This window comes from Heliconius melpomene, chromosome 16 (assembly GCF_056956725.1).
Source record: "Heliconius melpomene rosina isolate 202511_hmr_F chromosome 16, ASM5695672v1, whole genome shotgun sequence".
In the NCBI taxonomy this organism is placed as follows: Eukaryota; Metazoa; Arthropoda; class Insecta; order Lepidoptera; family Nymphalidae; genus Heliconius; species Heliconius melpomene.
Window position 1 is genome coordinate 12,017,073 of NC_140404.1, and position 24,900 is coordinate 12,041,972.

A 24,900-nucleotide genomic window follows, 5' to 3' on the forward strand; every position below is an offset into this window, starting at 1 on the left:
GTCAAATCATCAAACCGCGAGGCACTTCACAGTTCAGAGTAGTAAATGGAACAATAAAAACAATTAAATCTAATTTTTAACAAACTGCGTGAAGAGTGGCGGACGTCAATCCCGCGCTTTGTTCTGATACCAGATCAAAGAATTGAATCTAATTCAATTTATTGAGTGGAAATGGAACCCACAACGAATGCTGTGCCGCTCCACCACGATGGCCTATCACTAGTTCACTACTATCTTCGACATTCTTCTTCAAAAAACACCTCGAAAGAATACTTAACGCTATTATTAAGAAGTAGACACTTAAAAATTATTTTTTTACTCAGTCTGGTTTGACTAATTACGGCGTTGTGTCCCGGCACATGTCAATGCAAGGTCAAACAATTAAGTTAGTCAATTAAAATGGATGTGAAAGCGAAGCGAGCGAGTGTCATAACACTAGTTTCTCTCTGCGTACTTCGCTATTGCATCAAATGAGGAAAAATTGGAGATTATCCATGATTTTCCCCATTGAATTGGGCGGATGCTGGCGTATGAATGAAACAGTATTATCAAAGCGTTTAACGTTCATCATCTCGGAAACTGTTTGCCCGATGTCATTCCGTGAAGTGATTACAGTTATCTGCGAATTACAATAACATTCAATATTTGTTTTGTTTGGTAAAAACCACGTGGATAGTACTGTTGATAATAGATCTGTTTGTTTTTATTGTAAGTGTATATATCGGCTCGTCCTCAGTTTGACTCGTTTAATATTTTTTTACTCTATTTGCTCATTTTATATGATAGAGTTGCTCCTAAATTCAACGTGAATAAAGTATTCATTAATTTATAAATAATTGTTTTATTATTGATTACATATATAATAATTTTCAAAAAATGTTGACACCGTAACATAACGCACAAAACAGGAACAAAGTATATGATCACAGTCGGGCCCGATTTAAAATGTCCAATTGATTTGATATGTTTGTAGTAACTGCATCATCATGAAACTTAGCAGCTTAAGTGGCAATACAATAGTATGCTACCGTCGAGCTGGTCTGATCATCAAGGCAGATGCAGAATAGTAAAACTCTTCAGAAGTTATTATTAAATCACTCGATTTTAAGATCATATTCTACTGTATTCAACCACATTCTGTGGCTTCTAACATATCATGGTTAATCTATGTAATTATAATACTTACATTTTGTAGCGACGATGTTTTAGACATTTCTCAATATTGCTTACAAACAATTTCTGAGAATATAATTAGATTATTTTTAATCACTGTAAATAAATTAGTATGTTTTCTTCAATTGTATCTCATTTGTCAGTTGTAAATATAAACAAACGATAGCTAACGATCTTTTATGGGACTCTGTAATAATATATAAGTTGTGCGCTTAAGTAGTTAATAAGTGCGTTCAAGTGACATAATTTTTCGAAATCATACGACGAATAGAAAATCAAATATGACCTTCTCCAATATCTGTAAGAATTGATATCTTCCATGTTGGAATTATTTTCTTGATCCTAATAATAAACTGAATTATCACAACGTTTATTTTCGGAATCTACTTTTAGAGACAATTACACAAATGCAAAATTCAGCTTGAGCCTGGCAAATTACAGCAGCACGATGAATGGAAAAAATATGTTCAAAAAAATAGAACAACAGCTAAACCACTAATAAAATAAAGACGCTTCTCGCCCGTTGTACGCATCAATCTTTCAGGGGTTCAGTAATGGATAGACATTAGACATAGTCTTCCAAGAGATAAGTGTTTTTTTAATAATCAATAAATCCAGGAATATCAAAGATTCATTATGTGCGTACGTATAGCCCAGCACATGTGCAAAGTCACATGTATTATAATATTGCAATATTAATATTAAAAGGTCATCAGTACCCCGACTAATGACAATGTGAACGAAATATAAAGTAAATTGTACTCTAATGGAGTGAATGAGCTACTTCCGCTCCGCGGCATTGTGCTCCGAAAATTATACACCCTCAATTTTAGTTTAGTTTGGACTATAAATAAGCTATTTCAGGGATTAAACACAAGCAATTTTTGTGGCGACTAGGCGTAAGACATAATATACTGGATAAATAAATATTTATAGACCCTTTAAAATCTAATTAGTTAATAAAGATCAGAAGCAAAAAACAAAATTCCACTCGAAAAAGGAAATAAAATATTTAATATTTTCCTTTTTTCGCTCTGGTGGTGAAAGCGCGGCATTGAGTTTCGCTACTCAACACGCAATGCCTTAGATTGCCAACAATTCGGCGGAAAGTGGAGAGTGGAGTCACTTAACACTAGGCTTCCTCTGCCTTACATGCAGGCGGTACAGTACAGTCAAGCGGTTGTGGTGTGACTGTAATGTGATGGTGGTGGATTCAATTCTCATCGAGGGAATTATTTATTGATATTTTTATTTCATCTCTCTGATACTAATGCAAAAGCACGACGTTGAGTTTCGCTACTTAATACGAAATCCCTTGAACATTCAGTGGAAAATGCGTGAAAAATATAAGTAGTAGTCTACAATATATAATATACACGGGAAAACTGAAAATGATACTTATCACAGTATAAAATTACATTGTCTACCACAATTGTAATGAAATAACATATTTTTCCCGAAAAACGGAAGCAAAAATCCCTGACATACGTAACACAAACACAAAACAACGTATCTTATCAAAATAGCGAGTATGTTCCAACGCGCGTATAAAACTATATCTGACTGACATTAGTGCAGTGAGTTCATTGAGACCGCACTGGACGGACGTCGAACTTCGACCTTACGTTTATATTAGACAACACTATTATTACACAAGTTATTATTATTTAGACACTTTGTGTACATTATACAAAAATGTTCTGTGAACTACCAGAGTTTGGAAGATGCTGCTTCTGCATGCCTTTGAGAAGAGGCGTTTTAGTGTTTGGATATTTAAATATTGTAAGTATTTTAAAATAAATTAAATTGTATCGGTCGGGTCGGAACCCAACGCTGCTCTTTGCCTTCTTATCTTACAAGAGCAAGAAAATGAATATAATTCATTCCTCCAAGGGGACTTCGAACCCATAATCGTCGTGCTTAGAGCCAATAACTTACTTGTTACGGATATTTATTAAATGAATGAAAGTTATTTACATTATGTTTTAACAAAATAAATGGGGTTTTAATAATTTATAATAGGTTGTCAAAGTTAATTAGTAAAATATTGGAAAATGGATGTAATGAAAATAATTCAATCCCCTGAGTGGCAGAATAGAGTTCACAAAATTCGCGTTTATATTTAGATGCCACTGCGCCACACCATTAATTTTCCCAGAATTTTTTACGTTTTCCGTTGTTCATTGAAAAATATCATTAATTTAGTAATAGTTGAATATTATGATGACATATTTAAATGGTTCTTTTAATTTTACTTTCAAGGGTACCTACATCTTATCTTTTCGTAGAAATTGTTTAACGTCTTTCCGCTTATTACGTAGTAAATGAACTTTACACTCGACCGTGTGACCCCAAACTAGATAGAACCCGTACTAGGTAAACAGATACTTGAAGGACGTATATCTCTACATCGCAGGTCGCAAACAAACAGCTCCACGCTGTATCACGCATATAGCAGTGTAGACTGTCCACTCTGCTATGCGGGCTAACCGCTTTACAACAGTAGCATAGGCCCAAAACAATCAAACAACTATTCACTAACAAACTTTATTGCGGTGATCGTTCTTAAATTGTTCTAACAATACATTTAATTAAAATTGTATCTGGTCAATGTTTCTGTGAAGGAGTTACATATTTATATTTAACATTTGCAATATAATTCATTAGAATGTTTTAAATGAAAAATATATAGTTAAGGCCGTTGCGGCGCAGTGGCACATCATCTCGCAGTAAACACAACTACTTTGGGTTCAACTTCCATTCCCAAAATGAATTACTTTGTTTTCGCTTTGGTATCGTCATTGAACACATTATGTCTCGGAGGGTGGACAACGGAGTGTCTTAGCATCAGGTGTTACAAAGACGAGAGGAAGAAAATGTAATTTAACATATTTTAATTTAATTCCAGCTTTTCTCAGCGTTTATGGTGGGAGTGTACAGTTACTCCGTGCACCACGACGCGGACGTGATCCTCGTGTACCACGGAGTGACTTCCAACATTGAAGACAAATTCTGCCTCGCGATATACTGTGTTGATATAGTGTTTAATGCATTGATGGTGTATGGAGCGCATAGGGTAACTATCAAAATAACAACTTAGCAGGAGTCTAACTTAACTATTAATAAGTTAGTTTTTGTCCATTTGAACGCTGCTCGTGGGTTTCTTTCTGACTCGTACGAGTAGCTATCGAACCCACAATAACAATTTCTGTGAAATTAAAGAATGTCCTTTTCAAGGGCAGTTCAATGATAAACATGACATCACATCACGCGGTGGCGAACACCAAACGAATGAGATATTACAGGGTATACCACTGTAGGTTTCAAATTACATACGATACCAGCCAACAATTCTACCAAGTACACTGTAAATTGAAAGATACACGCAAATAATACCTATATATTTTTAATGATTTTAAACAGAATTCTTTTCATTCATTCTTTTCATTTCTTGATTAAATTTAGTGACTAATCAATCTCTTTCATGAGTTAAGTAAAAAAAGTTCCAAAAATAAATGGAAATAAACACAAGCTCTTTTGTTGTTGCATTAATTGTTCTAAATATAGACAACTTTACATCGTGACATTCAATGTCAAAATTGTATAGACAATCTAATATATAAAATATGAAACTACTGCACTTGGGCCCGTATTCATAAATAGCTCTCAATCATGAGATCGATCTTGAGATGCCGTTTTCAATCAAAGATTATTATTAAAATAGCATCTCAAGATCACTTTTAATGATGATAGTGCTTTATACTTACAGGCCTAATACAAGTGAAGTTAGTCATATAGGATTCCCCGAAATTCCTCAGGGATCTAAATAAAATGTTTTGTTTTAAGTTGTGGACGACGACAAGTTTAGTATAACACATTGTTTTAAATAAAACATTTTATATTTTCAGCAAATCATTTCGTACATCCGGGTGTTCTACTACTACATGATGGCGACGACCGGAGCGCTGGTCATATTGGAGATAGTATCTGTAACCGCTTCTGGATATTTCGACATTCTTGAGCTCGTGGGATTGTTCTTCACAGGCCTATGTAAGTATATAATATTCATATTAATTATTAGAATAAAGCGGTAGTAAGGTAAATCGTTTGAGTGTAAGCGCGATGGTTCTGAGTTCGATTCCCATTCGCGTAATACATTTTTTTCACTTCCTCGTTCTCGGGCTTCGTCTTGTTACGAACACGAAAAGATTCCCCCACTCGGCACACAATATATCGGTATCTTTACTTATATATCATCATAAATTATAAATATGTTTAAATACAATACAAAAATAACTTCTTGTGGGATAAATTTTTAATATCCAAAATACTATAAAAATTTTAAAAAATATCTGTTCTTAACTTTCTCATTAATATATGCCACAATGTTTCTTTTTCAGGTCTCAATTTGTACTTACTGTTCCTAGTCAGAAGTTTAATAAAGAAAATGGAAAACTCAGGAGGAGCTTACGAGAATCAGCTTCAACAGTTCATTGACGGAGAAGTTAAAGTAGAAACCAACGGGATTTATCCAAGCATAGTCATACCAATTGAAAATTCTTAGGCTAACAGCTTAAAATTTACTTCTAGATACTAATTTTATAAAACTAAAGAACTGACCTGACCACGCAGGCGAAGCCGTTGGTAAAAGCTGTTAGCGAAAAAAATATATATTAAAAAAATCACTAAGTTTTTGGACTAAGCAATTACTGATAATAATTAACTTTAAGATCATTTCACTATCTTATCATTGTTATCTTACAAGTTTCATACTTTATGTTAATTATCAAATTCTAAATTTGGTATAATTTTCTTAGAAGCTTGCAATATGAGCCAACACATGGTTAATTTATTTTTTGCAAAGGTATACAATAATAGCATAGGCATCTATAGTTATTTACTTAAATATATATAAAAGTACGTTTTTTAATTATATACAAGGTCATTTTTATTAAGATTTCAAATTTAATCAATTGTTAAAGTAAAATTTTAAATACTTTAGCTAAGTGTAGGTTTGATCAAGATGTACATTTGAACTAATGTTAAACACACAATAGAATGCCAAAGAGAATTATTTAATTTATTTTAGTACTCCACAGTTGAGATCGTACTTTGTTTCGAAGAGATCCTCTACAAGGAACTTGGCAGGTTAATGACTCACTCACTATTAAACATCTTGCACATGTTGAGTATCGTCGTAGCTATTTTTATTTTTATGATTAGTTTTAACACAGGAAAGTGGTCTTGATCTAGAAATGAAGCTACGAGTACAGCGTAGAGAGTAGTAGACCTGTAGCTGTGTAAAAAAGACACTTTCGAATTTGTGATTTACTTTATTACATTTAAATTAAAATCCTGCCTATATATTTATATGGATATAAGTGTAGATTCGATTCCTGCTCGGGAAATTGAATTATTTGATTCCCCCGCTCTGGTAACAGGCACGGCGTTGTGTCACGGGCGGTGCATCTGCATACTGCACCTGCATACCTGTGTTTTGTTTATTTTTTAAATAATTCCAATGCTTAAAATATATAAGAATAGAATGGCTGGCTGTGTTATGGTTTTATTGAATGTCACCTCATAACTGTTTGATAAGATCTCGTTTACTTAGTTCTTAGTTCTCGTTTACTGTTCAGATCTAAAACGGGGACTTGTGAGGCAGTTGTGAGAGACTATGGCGATCTTTATATAGTTTATATGTTTTAAGTTCCATTGATTTAAATACTCATGCTGAATTAAAGTTGTTATACTATGTTTTATAATGAAAAAATGTACAAAATTGTATATCAATTGACTTATTAAATTATTTTAGAAGTAAGACTAATTTTTAAAAGTAATAAATTAATAATATTTATATAATAATGTGTGCGTTTATATTGTACAAATGAATAGTGCCCTTTTCTTTTTTCTTTAAATAAATCATCTTCGGACTATTAAACCCTCAGTTCGTTCTCGTTCAGATTTTAGTCTGTTAAAAATATTCTTATCTGAGAAACAAGGAAAGACGATAGCATGAATTTGCTACTTGCAAGTTCCGGTCCAATCACACATTTAAGAATATTTATGATACAAGAATATGAGATCAGATCGAGGGTGACCGGCATGTAGTGTGGGTGAGAGGTTGATGACAGTGGACGAGGCGAAAGAGGTATGTAGAGACCGTAGCGTTTGGCGCTCCGTTCTCTTGGACTACCCCGCTAGGAATATAACGTGAAGTTAAGTAAGTAAGTAATTCGGTGGAAAGTGGAGAACAGGAATGCTTAAATGGGAACGAAATGGTTTAACATAAGGTTTCTTCTGCCTGCCATGCTACGTACCCCCAGGTACAGCGTGAAGCTAAAAAATAAGATAAAAATATTGTTTTTACGGAATTCAATGAATAATAATGCAGGGGGAGACCTCGTGAATGTAAACACTCCCTGTTGTGGGTACGGTCCTCACCCAGGCGAAATTATTGTATTTAAATTAGTTTAAACGATCCTTTTTCACCACTTAAAAGGCAATGTCTTGAAAATTACGCTGAAAGCAGAGAATAGAATATCTCAACATTAGATTCCTTTTTGCTTTGCGGTCCAAGTCCCTATTATATATAACTAGCGGCCTGCTCGCGATTTCACCCGCGTGAACTATGTTATTATTAATTTCTGTCTCCATGACTACGTCCTAGTGACGTCCATGCAAAATTTGAGATTTGCATTGCATTTGCATCCTAGCATATGTAGTAACGACGTTTCATACAAACTTTCACCCCCAAAAACAACCCCTTAGAAATCGAATATTGCAAATTCCCGTCTTAGTGACCACCTACGTCCTATAAGTAACTCCTATACAAAATTTGAGATTCCTAGCACATGTAGTTTCTGAGATTTCGTGATGAGTGAGTGACCTTTCGATTTTATATATATAGATAGATATAGATAGAAGATAAACGTGTACCCCTTTAGAAATGCGTGAATATATATATCACAAAAACTATCAAATATAAACATTGCCCCGAGTGGGGATCGAAGCCACATCCATTGCATTTACAATCAGACATAGTCCCGGTCACACAAGTGGCGTCCAGTAGGCGCGAGCTGGACAACGCGGACAATTCCGCATATCCGCCTTCATCGCTAAATAGGATAATGTGGCCAACGTCAATTGTACGCGGCTGCGAGTGAAGTCACGGGCAGATTTAGGTACGACTTTACCTGTCGGTACTCAACTATTATACTTTGAACTGCACTTTCTGCTAAAAATTGGTGATTCGGACAAATTTTGGTTTAATTCTAATCGTGGGTTTTGAAATTATCAACGATTTAATAGCAGATATTATTTTAAATATTAAAATAACCAAAATTTTTGATGGCTAAGGAAGTATTTTTAAAGGGTTTTTCCTTGATATAAGTGAATGATAATAAGAATGCGTTTGGAAATACCAGAGTGCAGGCGGTGCTGCTGTTGTGTACCGTTACGGCATGGCATCCTTGTTTTCGGATATATTAACTTGGTGAGTTTTACTTTCTCTACAAAATTACTTTTTAATATCAAATTCAACTTTCTTAGTCTTTCTTAGTCTTCTTTTATTTATTTATTTTAATTTGAAATTGTAAATAGTAGTATGTGAAGCTTTATTTTTCTGTATGCCGAACTTAAATATATATACATATATATATAATATCCTGCCTGACATTCAATAGACTTTAATTCCATACATGTTCATGCTGCAAATATTCTTGTACAGTGTAATAAGCATACTTGTTAGAATTTTTTTTTATAAATACTTTAAATTTTGGTAGTGGTGGAACTTAATGCCTCGCTTTGCCTGGTTGCTAGAGTGAAGATTAATCCACAACCGTTGTGCCTGCAGTCACACCCTCCTGCCACCGAGCCACGACAGCCTCAATCAATGTTAATAAAGATTGCATAACGTAAATGTAGACAAATATGCCATTTTTAAATTTCTTTTCCAGATTTTCTCCATACTGGTGGTGGCGTTGGAAGCGTTCGTAAGTTTTAAAAATGTTTCAACCTACCACACCATGGCGCTGTACAAGGGCGTCTCCTTCTACTCTCAGATTTGGTTTGCGCTGATACTCTACACGGCGGAGATAGTGTTTAACGTTGTACTTCTAGTGGGAGCTCATAAGGTACTATAAACTTATATTCATATATTAAATATAAATATTTTTGGCGAGAATAATTATCATATTTTAAAAGTAGTATGTCAATGTATGCAGATAGACTATTTACAGAGTGTGTAGCGCGTCTCAACACAACAGCGAAGTGATGAAAATATTAAATATTCATTGTCTAGAGTAATAATCGAACCCATAACCTGCCGTGTTTACAGTCACATGTCAGCCGTAATCAGCAGGAAATGCAAGCAAGTAAACAAGTAGCAATAAGTTTAAAGTATAAAATAAATAATATTTCATAAAGTGCTCACACTTTTTTGGTATACCATACATGGCTGAGGTATTGTATAGAAAACCGTAGGTCACGCGGACGAAGCCGCAGGTACCAGCTAGTTTCTTATTATTTTGATTTCAGAAAAGACCACAGTTAATGCGAGCTTACTACTACTATGGTATCACCACCACGCTCGCGTCGCTGGTTACATTCATAGTGGTGCGCCATCAAGAACTATATCGGTATTGGGCGTATTTTGTTTTGGAATGTTCTTTTGTTCTCACTAGTTTAGGTAAGATTATAAATTTTAATATTTTTTTCGTAATATTAATATATGAAGACCTCGGTTAACCTTCAAGACTCCAAGTTCTGTTAACTTTCAGGACTCCAAGTCTATCTTCTGCTACTAGTTAGAAGCGAGCTGTTGAAGATCCGCCAGAGCACCCGTCTGTGTTATGTCAACCACGCGGCAGAAGTCATGGTTGATACGCCTCTACAAGTTGGAAGAAATCCCTTTTGAAATAACTGAATATAGTTAAACTCAATAAAATTTAAGAATTAATTAGTAAATCTTTGTTAATATTAGACAAATGTTAGCATTGTATAAAAAGCAACGACTCTACAGTTTATATTCTTACTAAAGCGAGGTGAGAATGCTTTCCTGGACGAGGGAGTTGAACCCACAATCGTTTTGCAGTCCTTCGGGCTGTACAACACGTACTGTTCTATTATGTGACATGTAAATGTATATTTGCAGTTTCAATAAAATATTATCATGTAGTGTAATATAGTCTATACGGTCTCTGTGTAGAGCTCGGTGGAGCTAATTAAAGTATAAGTTAGTATTAAGCAAGCTGTTCAATAAAGTAATAAATTTAAAAATTAGAAAATGATCCAAGAGCTCCGTCGATATTTGAGTACCTACTTTCAGCATTTAGTACCCTTAAAGCAACATTTTTATGATTTTGTATATATGAGTAAACTCATGGCGACCCCGTCTCGGCAAAAGGAGCACAGGCCGCCCTCCAACCAGGTGGACCGACGACCTTAAAAAGACAGCGGGAATCCGCTGGATTCAAAGGGCGCAGGACCGGACGGAGTGGCTAGAATTAGGGGAGGCCTATATCCAGCAGCAGCAGGATGAGTAAACTCATTTGACTTATTTTATTTGATATAAAAATGGTTTGGATAGATTACTCAAATGTACTAGAAGGAGTAGTTACTGAGATTAGCAAGTTCAACCAAGCGAATTCATCAGATTTATAATATTAGATATTTGGATCTTTGGAGATTGACTCTCTATACCAATATTTTTATACATTATATATATTACTATGGCATAATAGGTTACAAATATAACCTTTTTAAAATATAACATTACTAGCTTATTCACGCTGTATCCCGCTCACAGCAGGGTAGGCAGAGGTAACCTAGTGTTAAGACACTCCGTTCCCTACTTTCTGTCGATTGGCATTGCGTGTGGAGTGGCAGAACTCTTTCTTTCAGATTTCATCAATTTCTTTGATTTCTTTATTCCTACGGCTTCGCCCGTGTGGTCGAATGCAACTAACTAAGAGTCCGAGGATTCTAAATGTCCGAGGGAACCGACTACACGTACAGTGGATTATATCGGGACTGAGTTACGTCACGCTACCTGCCTCGGTAAACGAATTATCTATCAGAATAACATTTTTAATAAGAACCAGTACTTTATAAGATTAACGCGTTTAACCAAACAAACTCATCAACTTTGTAGTGTTATATCACTATTCATACGCGTATAGATATCGCACACTCTCACTGGACTCGAAGCTGTCATTCCCATGACGCAATTGAAAACACCAGTGTCAGAGGTCAATGGATATCGAGCTGTTATCTGTAGTAATATGATATATGAAGGTATATATAAAAATATGGTAATTTGTATGTTTAATTGTTTGCAGAAAAATATGTTTTGCATTAGAGAGAATATTGTTTTCCCTGCTTCATTCTTTTTCCCGCAAGGTAGGAAATTTGTGGCGCATAGTAATTTATTTTAATGTTTCATTTATATTCTCAAAACATTGTTTAGTTTTATTACATTTTCTACACTTATCCTTATCATTTTTTACTTTTATCATTTTTTACTTTGTATCCCCAGGGTAGGCAGAGGGAACCTAGTGTTAAAACACTCCGTTTCCATTAACATCTCTCCATTTTCCACTTTCTTCATGTAATTTCCTCGAGTGGCGGATCGAACTATATACTATTATGATAGTATTTATTTATGATAATTTTTATTCAACTACGTGAAAAGGTTATGTTTTGGTTAAGTTATGTTTTTCTATTGTATGTTTAAATACGATACGTATATAACGTATGTTCATTTCTTTGGCACCCTTCCTTACAATCCAAACGGGTAGACAGACGGTTTTTGACATAATATGAGGTGACGCGGCATTCGTTATTATTTTGTTAGATATCTACAAAAATATTTTTTAAATGGAAAAGGGGGCGAGGTGTTCCTTTTCTTACCATAGTAGCATGAGTATCAAATGAAGGTAATGAAAAGATATTTCCAATAAAAGAAGTTAAGTCTGTAATAAAGAAGTCGAGTTTCCCTTTTTTTAAACATTCTTGGCCTTTCGTGGATATTTTTATATAAAAAAAATACGTAGGTAGCAGTGAAGTATTGCTTGTATTTTTATTTATATTCCCAAAGCTCTAAAAATATATGTCGTTATAATAACGTCAAAGTTTAACAATTAAGACATTAAGATAATCACTAAAAAATGTGTTGAGGGGAAAATCCTATAATTTTGATATATTAAAGCAATTTATTTGCACTATAGTTTATTTATGATCTCAGTCTTGGTTAAAACAGTCATATAATATTAAGGTTTAAGCTATTTTTTAAAAGAAAAAAGTTATTTTTTTTACTGTGTGGTGAAAGAGTTACATCACTATTTTATATAGTAATTATACAAGTTATACAAAATGAGTTTGAAGTTATACGCATGTTGTTTGTGCTTTCCGCTGAGAATTGGTTTGCTAGTGTGGGGTTACTGTGGACTGGTAAGTAATTAATTAAATGTCTACATAACCTTATACAATTGTCTTTACGAAGTATGAAACAAAGTCTTATCCCAAATCAGTCAGTTGCCAATGCGTCGTCCAATTAATGAGATATTGCACTCAACGCCGGCCTTTGTCTACCAGAGCGAGAAGACGAAAATTATTTAAATATTCATATTCATATTCAATTATTTAAAGTTTCATATTCCCCATTTCAGTAATCGAACCCTCAATTATCAGGCCTAGATAATTATAATTAAAATTTAAAAAATAATGAAAGTTCTATTTTTCAGGTTCTAAATTATATAAGCTTAATTCACACGTTATGTAAAATGTACGATTTTTTGGATGGAACCGAAAAGACAGATTCTTCTGATTTCATCAGTTTGTCTCTCACTATGGGCGCCTTGAGTCTACACTTCGTATTCTATATTGTACTAATAGCTGGACTACATAAGGTAACAATCTAACATTTTTAAAATGTTATACTTTTTTAAAAAATATATAAAAAAATAATGTACGGGATTTGAACCCACTTGTAACTAGCGTATAAGAATTTCGAAGTAGTTTGATGACAGCGTATAACTTAGTGGTTAGAGCGTTTGAAAAATTAGTTTCCAAAAGGCGCGGATTCAAATCTCGCTTCGTTAAAATTTTATACGTTTTAAATAAATTACGTTTACGGTAAATTGAAAAGCTTACTAATTTGTCCAAGAATATGTAAAATCGTTAAATATTACAGGATATGTCGTGATTCTGAAACAAATGTGATAAAATTTAAAATAATCAAATTATTTTATCTCTTTTCCAGAGAAGCTGTACTCTTTTAGAGATCTTCTACGGATTTTGTGTAATAGTAATGACAATGTGGGCATCCGTCCAAGCGCTGTATATACCTCTGAAAGCATACAAGTTATACCCGAGGCACAAGTTCGACATCTGGTGGAGTGTGCTTATGAACGTGGTCATAGCTGCGATAGGTCTGCGTAAGTATTTCTTGTTCAAGAACGTTGTCAATCCACCTGGTTCGAGGGCCTTTCTTCCCCAGTGGTTCTCACTCCTTTTAACAATAAGTCCTGCCCATTGCCACTTCAGCTTGGAGATTTAGAGAGATACGGAGGTTACCGATAGAACCTCCGTATACATTTGGTTGATCGATACCCAACTAAGTCAAGGAATAAATGAGATATTCTGTTCTGCTATTCATTGGGACGGCGTCTGACTGTGGGCGTGAAGGTTGTGAGCTCGTTTCCACTTCACCGGGAGAATTAATTATTTTAATTGATGGCCCTCGTAACAAGACAAAGGGCAACGTTGAGCCTTACCATTCAACAAGCAATGTTACGAAAATTAGACGGAACGTGAGAAATGTGTCTTAACATTAGGTTCCTTCTCCATCCTGAAGCCAAAAAAGTAAATTAATTAATATGCTGTATTGCTAATGGTGTTAAAAAACATAAATATATTTTAAATGTTGTGTTTCCAGTGCTCCAGTTCTACCTGGTGGTCAGCGTGCGTAGCATGATCTCTACACTCGAAGATGTAAAAGAATGTTCCGCACCTTTAGAAGATATGGAAGACCAGACCTGCGTCCTTCACTTGTATAATACTAACAAAGAATGTTGTAATGAATGTTAGTCAACATTCATTATTTATTTAGTGTTAACTTATAAACTTAGATTTGATGTAGCCAAATCTCGGTGTTGATTTCCGCCAATCAACACGCAGTATCTAGAAATTGGACGGTGTGTGGCTAACAGTGTTTTAACACTCCTGCCTGTGCCGTTTTCAGGAAAGCGGAAAAATAAAACAAAAACTTATTGACAATATACTTTCGGCCAATTTGCCTCTTTAACCACTTATTTTCTTTTACTTGCTGCATTTTTATTAATTGAATATTTCCTATCATTCTTTTTTAACATAACAGGATCAAAATAACATTAAACTTCAATGAAGTAAATTAACTATAAGTCCAAACATTATATTGAAACTGTTTTGTCATTAGTTTTGCCGGCCAGTCAATTAGTGTCAATAATTATAAATACAGGCCGTCGCAGCCTTACGAGCACGAGCGTACGGTAGACAGAAAGCAAAACATGTGTTGACTTCCGCCAATCAACAAGCAACGACTAGAGAATTTGACGGAACGGAAGTGTCTTAAATGGGACAGAGAGTCTAACTACGTCATTTTGTTCAACAGTATCATAACGTTTGAGTTTAAATGTTACTTATTTTTATTTACCCTGGTGTATGCGGAATTATTGAAAAATTTATATTGTAAATAGTGTTAAGGTCTAATATAAAATAATGAGTATTATATAAACTTAAATAAATAGATATTAAATTATTTTTGTTCTGTTATTTATTTTGTCGTAGCGCAGATGCATAAAGTGTGACTGTAAAACCATTTTAGTTGTGGGTTCGATCGAGTGGGGACTCGAGGAGATGAAATATTTATTTAAATGTATATTTCTATTTCTTCGCTTTGGTATTGAGGCAAACCGCGGCGTAGAGTTCTACCACTCGTCACACAATGCCTCCCGAATTCAGCAGGAAGTGGGGAACGGAGTGTTTCTCTACCTCTGTCTACCCTGCTGTGTGCGGGATACAGAGTGAAGCGGATTTTTTTGTATTTATTTTGGTTGGATAGTATCGTAGCGCAGTACGAGGTATGGTTGTAATCGCTATTGTTGTTATTAATAAGGGTGGTTATAAATTTCCATTGTTGTTTATATTTACTCTAACCTACCCCGCATCCAAGATTTTATATAACTTTGACCTCGCTTTGTTCATCTAAGAATGCTCTGCATAGGAATAAGGCTTGTTTGTACACCGCGACAGAGTAACCTGACACCAGATTCTCTCTTTCTACCATGTTAGTGGAATGAAATGGGAAACTGAAAAATGTGAGTGAATGAGTACAGCCATAGGAGCATATTGTATTATTTTCTGTCGTACCTACTTTAGCTCTTCCATCGTTTTTCAGGAAGCGCACTTCCTGCTTAACATTTAATCCTATCATTATGAATACTGTATGAATTAAATAACTTATACATATTTTTTTTTATAAAGGATAATTTTGAAAAATATATATTTGAAGTATATTTATTTTAAGATTTTTTAAATTATATAGCTATAAATTTCCATTAAGTTTCAAATTTCATAACTGTAGGTTCACGAGAAATACTCTATAGGTTTTGATTACTCGGCGATTTTCATTAAACGTCTTTGAGCTTAATTTGTGCTAATATCAGCTTAATACATCCAGGCGAACTTGAGATGAACGACAAAGTATAAGGAGCCCCAAAAATACGAGTAGGTATTCAGTTCCTCGGCGACTTTGACAGCAAAACTGCTTCACGGAGCGGTGGTAGCTTTATGTTCACACAAAAGTACTTATGTAAGTAATTACTTGAATAAATAATAATATTTTGCATTCGATCTAAAACATCGTTAGTGCGACGTAACAACCACGCGTTGAGGTTATGATCATTTTAATCATTTATCATGTCTGTTATTGAGTGACCTCATATTTAAATCGTGTAATAAAATATTATTATTATTATTAAATTTTATAATTATACGTATTTGTCTAAAATCTACACTTGGACTTGGACTGAGCAAGCTCTGGCTCTCACCGCCTCCGGGATCCTGAGCAATTTCTTCCAGTAATCTGTCATTTATTATCGATTCATTTTCTATTGGGTATAATAATTTTAAAAAATGTATAAAGGGTTGGAGAACTCAACGCTGTGTTTTTTCTAACATTCATCGCATAAGAAAAATGTTAATAATTAATATGCGAATAGAAATGGCACTTCATATGTATCTTATTCGGGTTGGGGTTCCCTACCTCAAAAGGTAAAAACGGATAAGGGCGTAACGGAATACGTAATAAGTTGTCCTTGTATCTCGTGCAGATCAACGGGAACAATCGGCATCAAATCGGTACGGAAGCCTCGATGGGCGAGTCCTACTCGCGCTTATTACACTGACAATAGACAAGCTGGTTTAACAATAACAAGGAACAAAGTCCGTCCGCAACAGTGCGGTCTCATGTTAAAAATGACATTTATCGAATAATAAAAAAGTTACGTATGGACGCCAGAATACAGAAAAATATGAAATGGCACTGAACTCTATTATGCTCTATCTTCTATGCTTACTTACAAAAGGATGAGTAAAAAATAATCCGATGGACCTTCCTGTATTTCATGGGAAATAAGCCCACAATAGGTTAAAATTTAAAGCCAAATAAAAGTTTTATATAATTAACCACACTTTATAAAGCACTTTAATAAACTAAGGTTAATTTTACTGTCGGGGAGTCTTAAGTTATAACTTATTTTATTAATAATCATGTTTATTAAATGCATTCATGTTCACAGGATACAACTATAGGATATATGACATCCTCATTAAGAATATGAAGTGTAGGGTAGGTATTTTAGATATGTATAAACTCTTTATATCATACAAAAAATAATTTTACATAGAAAATAAGTATAACAAAGAATTTGAGCGAAGCAAAGTTATTAGGCTGTCGCTCTTCGGCTTCAGTCTAACAGGAGACGCTTTTCGACACTGATTTAGGACAGACAGACATTTAGGTCTGTCACTAAGAGAAGATAATTATCAAAAAAAAATGAAGTATATAAAACGTAGCAGGACTCAAGTCCATGAACTCCTCTTAGGAATAGTCTTTGAGTAGCAGAAATTGGAAAAAAAATATCTAAAGAGATGATGATTCATCTCTTTTTGGAAAAAATAGATTGTAACAAGTGTATAAGTAATTCGACGTAGATCGATAGGAATGTATGGCGGTGCCTGGATGCCTGGACGGTGAACAAGAGATGCGGATTCGAGTCCAGTTGCGTTTAAATACGTTGCGTATATATTTGTAGGTAACCTTGACGTTGTAAATACATTCGTACACATTTCTATAATAGAACACGCTTGCTCTTGGTGAGCTGCCAGTAGTAGTCTATCTATACGTATGATAAAATTGTAAAAGACCGTTGTCTGTGAGTGGAAGATATTTGAGAACATCGATTATTGGGGGCGTTTATCAAAATAACAACAAAAGACAATGATTTTTTTTAACTGCGCACGACTGGCCTCTAAGGACCTTTTCTTTGAATTCAAACAATATTTTTTATTAGTTGTGAGCTTATGTAGGTATACAGGTAACGTAAGTAAACGCATAAATAACAACTTAAATTACATCTAAACCAAATTTCAATAAATTCAATATTCCAATACGTATCACTCCCTCTACTGCTGACTGCCCACTACTTTTATCATAATCTGTCCGTTAAATTGAATTTACATTAGCGTCATTGTGACGTGACGCCTCTCAACTCTCCGCACGGAGAATGAAGTGTATGTATCAATTTATTTGGTATGTTTAAGTTATAATTATTGTGAAGCCTCACACAGCATATAGCCACGTTGAGTTGACTTTCAATCGGCTCGGGTTGTTTCGGAGAGTTTCGGATTCCCACTCGAGGAAATTGATGACAAAATTTCATAATATTTACTTTACAACTAAAATGTACAACATTTTGGCTCGCTTTTATATTTCAATTCATTCAATTTTTACATTCAAAGCTTTGTGCAGAAAAATGGATACTTAGTAGGAATTCCCATAAAAATAGCAAAGCACTTCCTTGATTCCGTTGGGCAAATCCTAACATCCGCAGATAGTGTATTTACAAACAGCGCAACAGAACGATAACAAATATAAATAAATGCAAATTTTGCCATACACCCGTCCAGACGTGCCTTGACCGCGGTCAGAGACGTACCGTTACTGAATTCTCGACATCATTTTAAATAACAACTTTTAAATTTGCCTTACTAAGTAATATTGTTCAGTGAGTGATTGAAAAGGTGATCAGCATGAGGTGCGAGATACCAGAAGTTACAAGATGCTGCTTCTGTCTCCCGCTGAGACTGGGCTTGCTGGTGTGGGCGTATATAAAGTTGGTGCGTATCTAACTTTTATTGTGAAAAACAAGTGATGTTATCTCGATCAATATTTTTTGAGGTTGCGTGTTCAATTCTTAGAAACGTACATATGTATTTTATTTATATTAAGCTGAACGTTTATGTATGAAATATGTTTTGAATTTTAGTAAAATATGTAATTTGTCATAAAAGATTTGGTTAATCTATATCTATTCTATACTTATAATAAATCTGTAGAAAAGTCATTTCTGTACATTGAAAATATAAAAAAATTGCTAAGGTGTTAAAGGACAATTAACAGAATCCATTTCCAGCATTTTTGGAATTTTTGTCTGTTTGTCTGTTTATGTGAACACGTATCATGTAAAAAGTACACAACAAATTTAAGCAACTTTTATACACAAAAATTGTAAGTAACTCAGAGTAGGTTTTAGTGTTTATTTCATTGTAATCGCTTCACTCTATCAAAAAATATAAGTATTTAACGTTTTCAAGAAATTTAGTTTAGTATTTTATCAGCTTAACATTAATACATGGCTCAATAGATTCTGAATCGCGCTGCAATTCTTGGCGAAAGAATGAAGTTCGAAACCTCTTGATTGGAATAACTGATGATAAAAAATTAATAATTAATGAATGATAACGCTACTAAATTTATATTTGAGAAAATAGAAACAGAATTCTAAACATATTGTTGCGTTATTAATTATTATTTGTTAAAAATTAATTACATCGGAAAAGAATAGTAATCATCTCAATACCTTAGTAATACATAATATTTTCAATTAACATAATTGAGTGTTAAGTGTTTTAGTTAATCTACCCATATAATGAAGCTGTAGAGTAAATGTTTACGCCTCATATCCTATTAGGTTTGTAATGTATTCATATACATTTAGTTTTCACTTTTGTAAGTGGGGAACGAAGTGATTTGACACCAAGTCCTCGAGTAACTTCACTATGACTAGAGTAGAGTGCGTCAAACTGAACTAGACCGTAGACGACTTACTCTCTCTATCACTAAATGGAATTAATTTGCGGAAATTGTTATTATTGTGCCTTCTGCTTCGAGATAATATCAAATTTTGCAATAAACGTTTGTTTATGTGCGGCTTATCATTCAGTGGGAGTTGGCGGGCTTTGATACCTACCTCTATTTGATAAGAGAACCTTGTGTCCCTATATACATACAAAAATACATATACTTGTTGCAATAGTATATAAAATATAATTGACACATGTATAATCGCTTTGATAAATTGCAACATTTTGTTATAAGTTATTAATATTCATTTTTAAATCTAACTTAATTTGTAAATTAACTATTTATATACACAAAAATATATAGTATATACTACATATAAGTAATTTCTAGAAATTCCTACAGGAACGTGTCTTCGCAAATATTATTTTCTTCTCTCTTCTATCTCTTTCTTTTTCGCTGTTTTCCTAGTAAAATGTAGTATAATATTAATAGTATTTTTTCTATATTTTTCCAGATATCCAATCTTCTTCTCTTCACGCTTATACTTTTCACGACAATCGACGAGTGGTCGCGGTACCACAACCACGTGCCAGCCTCAATTTTCATATTTCATATACCGATACTGCTGGCGCTGCTCTTGGACATCATATTCCATATTATATTTATAGTCAGTGCACATAAAGTAAGTAATATAAAGGTGTTTACTATATATTCTATAATAATGAAGGCTGTCCTATTCCCACTCGGTAGAACGAATTGTTTTCATTTCCTAGCTCTAGTGCATAGACAATGCGGGAAGCAAAAACTTACACCATTAGATACTTCGATGAAAATATTCTGTACCTTTAGTACAGTTATAAGACCGACGGCTGTGGATTCGATTCCAATCGGGGGTTTGAAGTATTTCATATTTTCATTTCCGCGCTCTGATAACGAGGCGAAGCACAGCGTTGAGTTCCGCCACTCCACACGCACACGCTCATTAATTTGGTGGTAAATGGGGGACGGAAGTGTCTTAATGGGGAAACAAAACAAAAGACATTACACACACTTGAAACTTTTTTTTAATATATATATATATATATATTTTCCGTTTTTCAGAAAGACCACAGCAAGATGAGGATATTCTACCGGTACAGCATATTCGCGCTCGTCGTGTACGTGCTGGGCTTCCTTATCACGATGTCGCTCTTCTTTGTCGAAACCTACTTCATATATGCTGTTATATTTGGACTGTTTCAATTGGGCCTCTTTATGTGGATTATAAGTAACTATCATTTTATATATTTTAATTTTACTGTTTTAACCTCTTTTTTTAGCTTGCGCATTTCTTCACGCTGTATTCCATATAGGACATTCTTATTTTAGTTTAATGACATTTCCGAAAAGATTCGGTTCGGAATCAAGCGGAAAGTGGAGAGGCAAGTGCCCTGACACTTAGTTTTCTCTGTCTCCCCTGCCATATGCTGTACAAAGTAGGTTTGTAGGAGAATAGTGGTAGAACTCAATAGAGCGCTTTATCTAAACTACAGCAAGGAAATGAATATAAATTATTACCCCAAGTAGAAATCGAGCCCACAACTATCGTACAAGTTACAACGCACAAAAATAAAACAAGTCCGATTCACTTTGGCATATATATTGCAATACGCAGAAGTTCAATCACCTAAGTTCGACCGCGAGCTCGTCGAGCGTGTTTGACGTGTTCCTTAATTTGTATTAGTCATGCAGTCGTGCAGATGAGTACTGTTCATATTTGTTTTGTCTTACTTTTTAAGTTACAAGTGTGATAAGGTAAAATGGTTATTTTTGTTTCTCTATTATAAGTACATAAGTACTAGTATACTTTTGCAGCTTTACACTTTTTCCCGCAAAGCACGATGGGCATTGGAAATCTAGTGTTAAGCCTCTCCTTTCTTTTCTCTAATTCCTCAATTTTCGAGACATTGCTTGAATATTACTTGGTGGCGGAGCTCATTACCGTGATAAGCCAGGATAATTAAAATATTTTTTTGTTTCCTATAAAAAGTATTTTTGTTTCCTTAATGTGGAATAACACTTTAAAATGATAAAAGTATTTAATATTTTGATTTCCTCACTTTGACGAAGCTAGAGAAGCATCGATATCCACTAATACGTAATCCAAAGTGTGTATAGTCGTTAAGGCAACGGGAGTGTCTTACCACTAGGTGTGCAGATTCCCTTTGTCTTCTCTGCTAATACCACGAAGTATACACACGGATATAGTACACGTTGAATATTATTAGTTCTTCACACCTGTCTTATATTATTTGTAGCATTAAATGTCTTTACGACTACATCGCCCTGGCTTCTACTTTCAGCGCATGACTCAATTTAAATGTATCGTCATTGAGTCCGTTATGGCGCAGCGACAGTGTCTGACTGTACACGCGACGATCGTGAGTTCGATTCTAACTCTGGGAAACGTCTGTTTTATTTCTTGCTTTAATAACTAGACAAAGTGTTGCTTTGAGTTCTACCACTTACCACAGAATATCCAGAGTATTTAACACTGAATTCTCTCTGCTTTGCTGTATACGGAATACAGCGGAAAGATAAAAAAATAGAATTTGAATCCTAAAATATCCCTAAATATGATGCTTAGTCTTAAATATCCTTATGAATATTAAAATGTAGCTTAAATTTAAACCTATTTTCATTTTAGTTATCCAGTTCTACGTTATGATTCTCGTTCGAAGTGAAGTGATAAAACTGGAGAGGAACACAAACTTTGAATTTGTAAATCACGCAGCAGACCCTGACTCCTTGAAAGTGGATATAAAAAATATGGAAGGATTAGGATATTAATTTGTGATTGTGGGTGTTGATGACAATAGCTGATGTTCACTTGTACTCAATTACAAAAACCTTATTACAAGATCAGTTTTGCTAAGTTAGCACCGGGAGCGATACGGGACCCTTAAGTCACTTGAACATATAAGAGTAAACTGCATACACGTATTGCCACCAATAAATAGTTCCACGCTCAGTCCTAGGGAGCGGAGCGAAGTAATTACAAGATACAAGATTCTTTGATGATGGAAATGTTACCTTATTTTGTTCAAAAAAAGGCCGGGCTAAGAAATATATAATATCAAATAAATAAATAAAAAATAAGAGCTCCAACCTATCATGGACCAAGGTTTTCATATGTTACTTTCTTTATGTACCTTCTTTTGTGATGATTTGAATCCGCTTGCACATTCCACTAACAGTAGGTTATCACTAAAAATGATATTTATCCTACCACTAACCACTACTGGTCCAGCCATAATAACATTAAATATATACTTGTATGTAACAACAATGAACTAAAATGACGTACTTACATTGTTTCTAGTATCAAAATAATTTTCATACATATTTTCTTATTTAAATATATTTTTAACATTTTAGTGTTGTCAACATCTGTCGGAGTATGAATGATCTGTAAATATATAAGTAAACAGTAGAGTGCCTTAATGTATATAACATAAGCTATGTAATATAATCATTTTGTAAATTGTAATATAAAAGTAACATATAAATATTGAGAAAACATTTTTTTTATTAATTTTTATCACCAATTTAATTTTCTATTTTAGCATTTTCTTATTATTTATTTGAAAATTTTATTTTTTTTATTTTTTTTTATTTTATTGTATTTATTTCACTTAAAGAGAAATACAAAATTATCTTAAATTAGTACATATTCATCAACGCTCACAGCGTTGGAATCAGTAAAACATGGTAAATTACAAAAAGAAAAGAACATCAAATACCAATTAACAAATGTAAGTGAAAGGGGGTACATTGAGATAATTTGAACATATTTGACCATGACCATTCACAATGAAGTTAGGTTTACCCTACATTTGAAGAAGTCATAATACAGGGTCGGATTCTATTTTAATTTTATAAAATGTTCCTTTAATTTCCATGTTTCCTGCAGTACCTTAACATTAGGTTCCCAGGTCCCAGGTCCCAGGTTCTCTCTGTCAACTGAAGATTGTATATTTGCACTAAACATGTCATTTATAATCATAATAATAGAAAGGCTTGTTACTTGTTAGAGTCAAACAGCGCATAGTGTGTCTGGCATACTGGCATACTACGCGGAGTAGAACACTGTAATTTGACAGTTCAGTTGTAGGTTCCTTGTGAAATGCAGGGAGTTGGGAAAGTTAGGAAATCTTTACGGGAACAGAAGAACACTAGAAGTTACAGTCTGTATCCTGTCTGTATGCTCGTACGACATTTGCTAAGACATTTTGTTCCTTGTGTCTTGACACCTCGCTTACCAAAAATTTAATTTATATATAGAGATATAGTTAAGTTATTTGAACATATAAAACTATTTCTGATATTTAAAGGGGGTTAACCTACAGATCTCTTAACGCCTTTTGTAAAATAATAGCAATATTTTGCTATATCTTATTTGCTTTTTACTTGTGGTGGCGCTGTGGTGGATTTCTAAACGAGATAAGATGGATACACAATGTACTATGCAGTGGCGTAGCTAGGGTATTTGCTGCCCGGTGCGGCTTAGGGGACTTAATGCCCCTTTCCTGATGATGAGTTCTAAAAAAAAAGCTAAGTGACCGTCGACTTTGATGCCCCTTTCCTTTTGATGCCCGGTGCGGCTTAGAGGACTTGATGCCCTTTAAAATGATCTAAGGTCTAAAAAAACAAAGAAAAAACAAACTAATCGTCGACTTTATGCCCCTTTTCCTTTTGATGCCCGGTGCGACCGCACCGCTCGCACCCCCCTAGCTACGCCACTGGTACTATGGTACTCTATACCAGGAGGGAAATCTGAACCATAAAAGTATTCATTAAAAAAAAAACATGTGAAGTGCAAATTGGTCTCGGCCACTGAGAGTTCCTGAGAGCGCTGTCCGACATCAGCCTGCCGCGCTACTTACAGAAACGAGACATTACATGTTGAGTGACGGAACTCGCCACACTATTAAATAGAAACATTTTTTAATAATATTCATATTTTTAATCCATCTATCATGGAGGTGTTGTAACGCCTGTTGTGAAATACAATAGTCATTACTATTTTTAAATTTATAGGTTTTATTTCAGCCTCACGCTGTATCCCGTAGCATCCTCTGTAGCAGGGTAGGCAAAGAGAGCATAGTGTTAAGACATTCCACCCCTAACTTTCCGCCCGTTTCTGGAGGCAATTTATATGTGTACTCTTTCTTCAATTTGTATGTGTATTCTTTCTTCACGCGCGGCGTTGAGTCTGAATGACTCAACGCCGCGCGTGAAGAAAGAGTGAAGAAAGGAAATTCTATATATTTCATTTCCTC

General features: G+C 34.4%; 4 protein-coding genes across 7 annotated transcripts; all 4 read left to right on the plus strand.

Moving 5' to 3' along the window:
• The first annotated feature begins 2,741 nt into the window (after nucleotides 1-2,741).
• On the plus strand, nucleotides 2,742-7,038 carry LOC146531109 (uncharacterized). Its single transcript, XM_085199008.1, has 4 exons — nucleotides 2,742-2,955; nucleotides 4,082-4,249; nucleotides 5,082-5,223; nucleotides 5,574-7,038. Exons 1-4 carry the CDS (start codon nucleotides 2,869-2,871, stop codon nucleotides 5,735-5,737), a joined length of 561 nt encoding a protein of 186 aa, XP_085055134.1. The 5' UTR covers nucleotides 2,742-2,868; the 3' UTR covers nucleotides 5,738-7,038.
• A 1,223-nt stretch (nucleotides 7,039-8,261) lies between these two features.
• LOC146531110 (uncharacterized) lies at nucleotides 8,262-10,480 on the plus strand. The gene is made up of 4 exons (XM_085199085.1): nucleotides 8,262-8,668; nucleotides 9,132-9,308; nucleotides 9,712-9,862; nucleotides 9,954-10,480. The coding sequence occupies exons 1-4, from the start codon at nucleotides 8,570-8,572 to the stop codon at nucleotides 10,088-10,090; spliced, it is 564 nt and encodes a 187-aa protein (XP_085055211.1). The 5' UTR covers nucleotides 8,262-8,569; the 3' UTR covers nucleotides 10,091-10,480.
• A 140-nt stretch (nucleotides 10,481-10,620) lies between these two features.
• LOC146531111 (uncharacterized) lies at nucleotides 10,621-14,971 on the plus strand. 4 transcript variants are annotated; one of them, XM_085199082.1, is made up of 4 exons: nucleotides 10,621-12,841; nucleotides 12,918-13,082; nucleotides 13,436-13,610; nucleotides 14,111-14,971. In XM_085199082.1, exons 2-4 carry the CDS (start codon nucleotides 12,957-12,959, stop codon nucleotides 14,260-14,262), a joined length of 453 nt encoding a protein of 150 aa, XP_085055208.1. In that variant the 5' UTR covers nucleotides 10,621-12,841; nucleotides 12,918-12,956; the 3' UTR covers nucleotides 14,263-14,971. The 4 variants fall into 4 exon arrangements, with proteins under 4 accessions (XP_085055208.1, XP_085055207.1, XP_085055210.1 ...); XM_085199081.1 differs by having other exon boundaries at nucleotides 10,621-12,624; XM_085199084.1 differs by having other exon boundaries at nucleotides 10,621-11,574.
• Nucleotides 14,972-18,386: 3,415 nt separating this feature from the next.
• Nucleotides 18,387-23,140, plus strand: LOC146531112 (uncharacterized). The gene is made up of 4 exons (XM_085199366.1): nucleotides 18,387-18,612; nucleotides 20,094-20,261; nucleotides 20,681-20,846; nucleotides 22,266-23,140. The coding sequence occupies exons 1-4, from the start codon at nucleotides 18,526-18,528 to the stop codon at nucleotides 22,406-22,408; spliced, it is 564 nt and encodes a 187-aa protein (XP_085055492.1). The 5' UTR covers nucleotides 18,387-18,525; the 3' UTR covers nucleotides 22,409-23,140.
• The last annotated feature ends 1,760 nt before the right edge of the window (nucleotides 23,141-24,900 follow it).

What these genes read in the sequence shown, in the direction of transcription:
- LOC146531109 (XM_085199008.1), top strand. Translation starts at nt 2,869, where the DNA reads ATGTTCTGTGAACTACCAGAGTTTGGAAGATGCTGCTTCTGCATGCCT. An exon ending in TGTTTGGATATTTAAATATT is followed by an intron (nt 2,956 to 4,081) that starts GTAAGTATTTTA and finishes ATTTAATTCCAG; the next exon opens with CTTTTCTCAGCGTTTATGGT. An exon ending in TGGTGTATGGAGCGCATAGG is followed by an intron (nt 4,250 to 5,081) that starts GTAACTATCAAA and finishes TTATATTTTCAG; the next exon opens with CAAATCATTTCGTACATCCG.
- LOC146531110 (XM_085199085.1), top strand. Translation starts at nt 8,570, where the DNA reads ATGATAATAAGAATGCGTTTGGAAATACCAGAGTGCAGGCGGTGCTGC. An exon ending in TTCTAGTGGGAGCTCATAAG is followed by an intron (nt 9,309 to 9,711) that starts GTACTATAAACT and finishes TTTTGATTTCAG; the next exon opens with AAAAGACCACAGTTAATGCG. An exon ending in TTTTGTTCTCACTAGTTTAG is followed by an intron (nt 9,863 to 9,953) that starts GTAAGATTATAA and finishes GTTAACTTTCAG; the next exon opens with GACTCCAAGTCTATCTTCTG.
- LOC146531111 (XM_085199080.1), top strand. Translation starts at nt 11,131, where the DNA reads ATGCAACTAACTAAGAGTCCGAGGATTCTAAATGTCCGAGGGAACCGA. An exon ending in ACGTCACGCTACCTGCCTCG is followed by an intron (nt 11,233 to 12,917) that starts GTAAACGAATTA and finishes TCTATTTTTCAG; the next exon opens with GTTCTAAATTATATAAGCTT. An exon ending in CATAGCTGCGATAGGTCTGC is followed by an intron (nt 13,611 to 14,110) that starts GTAAGTATTTCT and finishes TTGTGTTTCCAG; the next exon opens with TGCTCCAGTTCTACCTGGTG.
- LOC146531112 (XM_085199366.1), top strand. Translation starts at nt 18,526, where the DNA reads ATGAGGTGCGAGATACCAGAAGTTACAAGATGCTGCTTCTGTCTCCCG. An exon ending in TGTGGGCGTATATAAAGTTG is followed by an intron (nt 18,613 to 20,093) that starts GTGCGTATCTAA and finishes ATATTTTTCCAG; the next exon opens with ATATCCAATCTTCTTCTCTT. An exon ending in CCTCTTTATGTGGATTATAA is followed by an intron (nt 20,847 to 22,265) that starts GTAACTATCATT and finishes TTTTCATTTTAG; the next exon opens with TTATCCAGTTCTACGTTATG.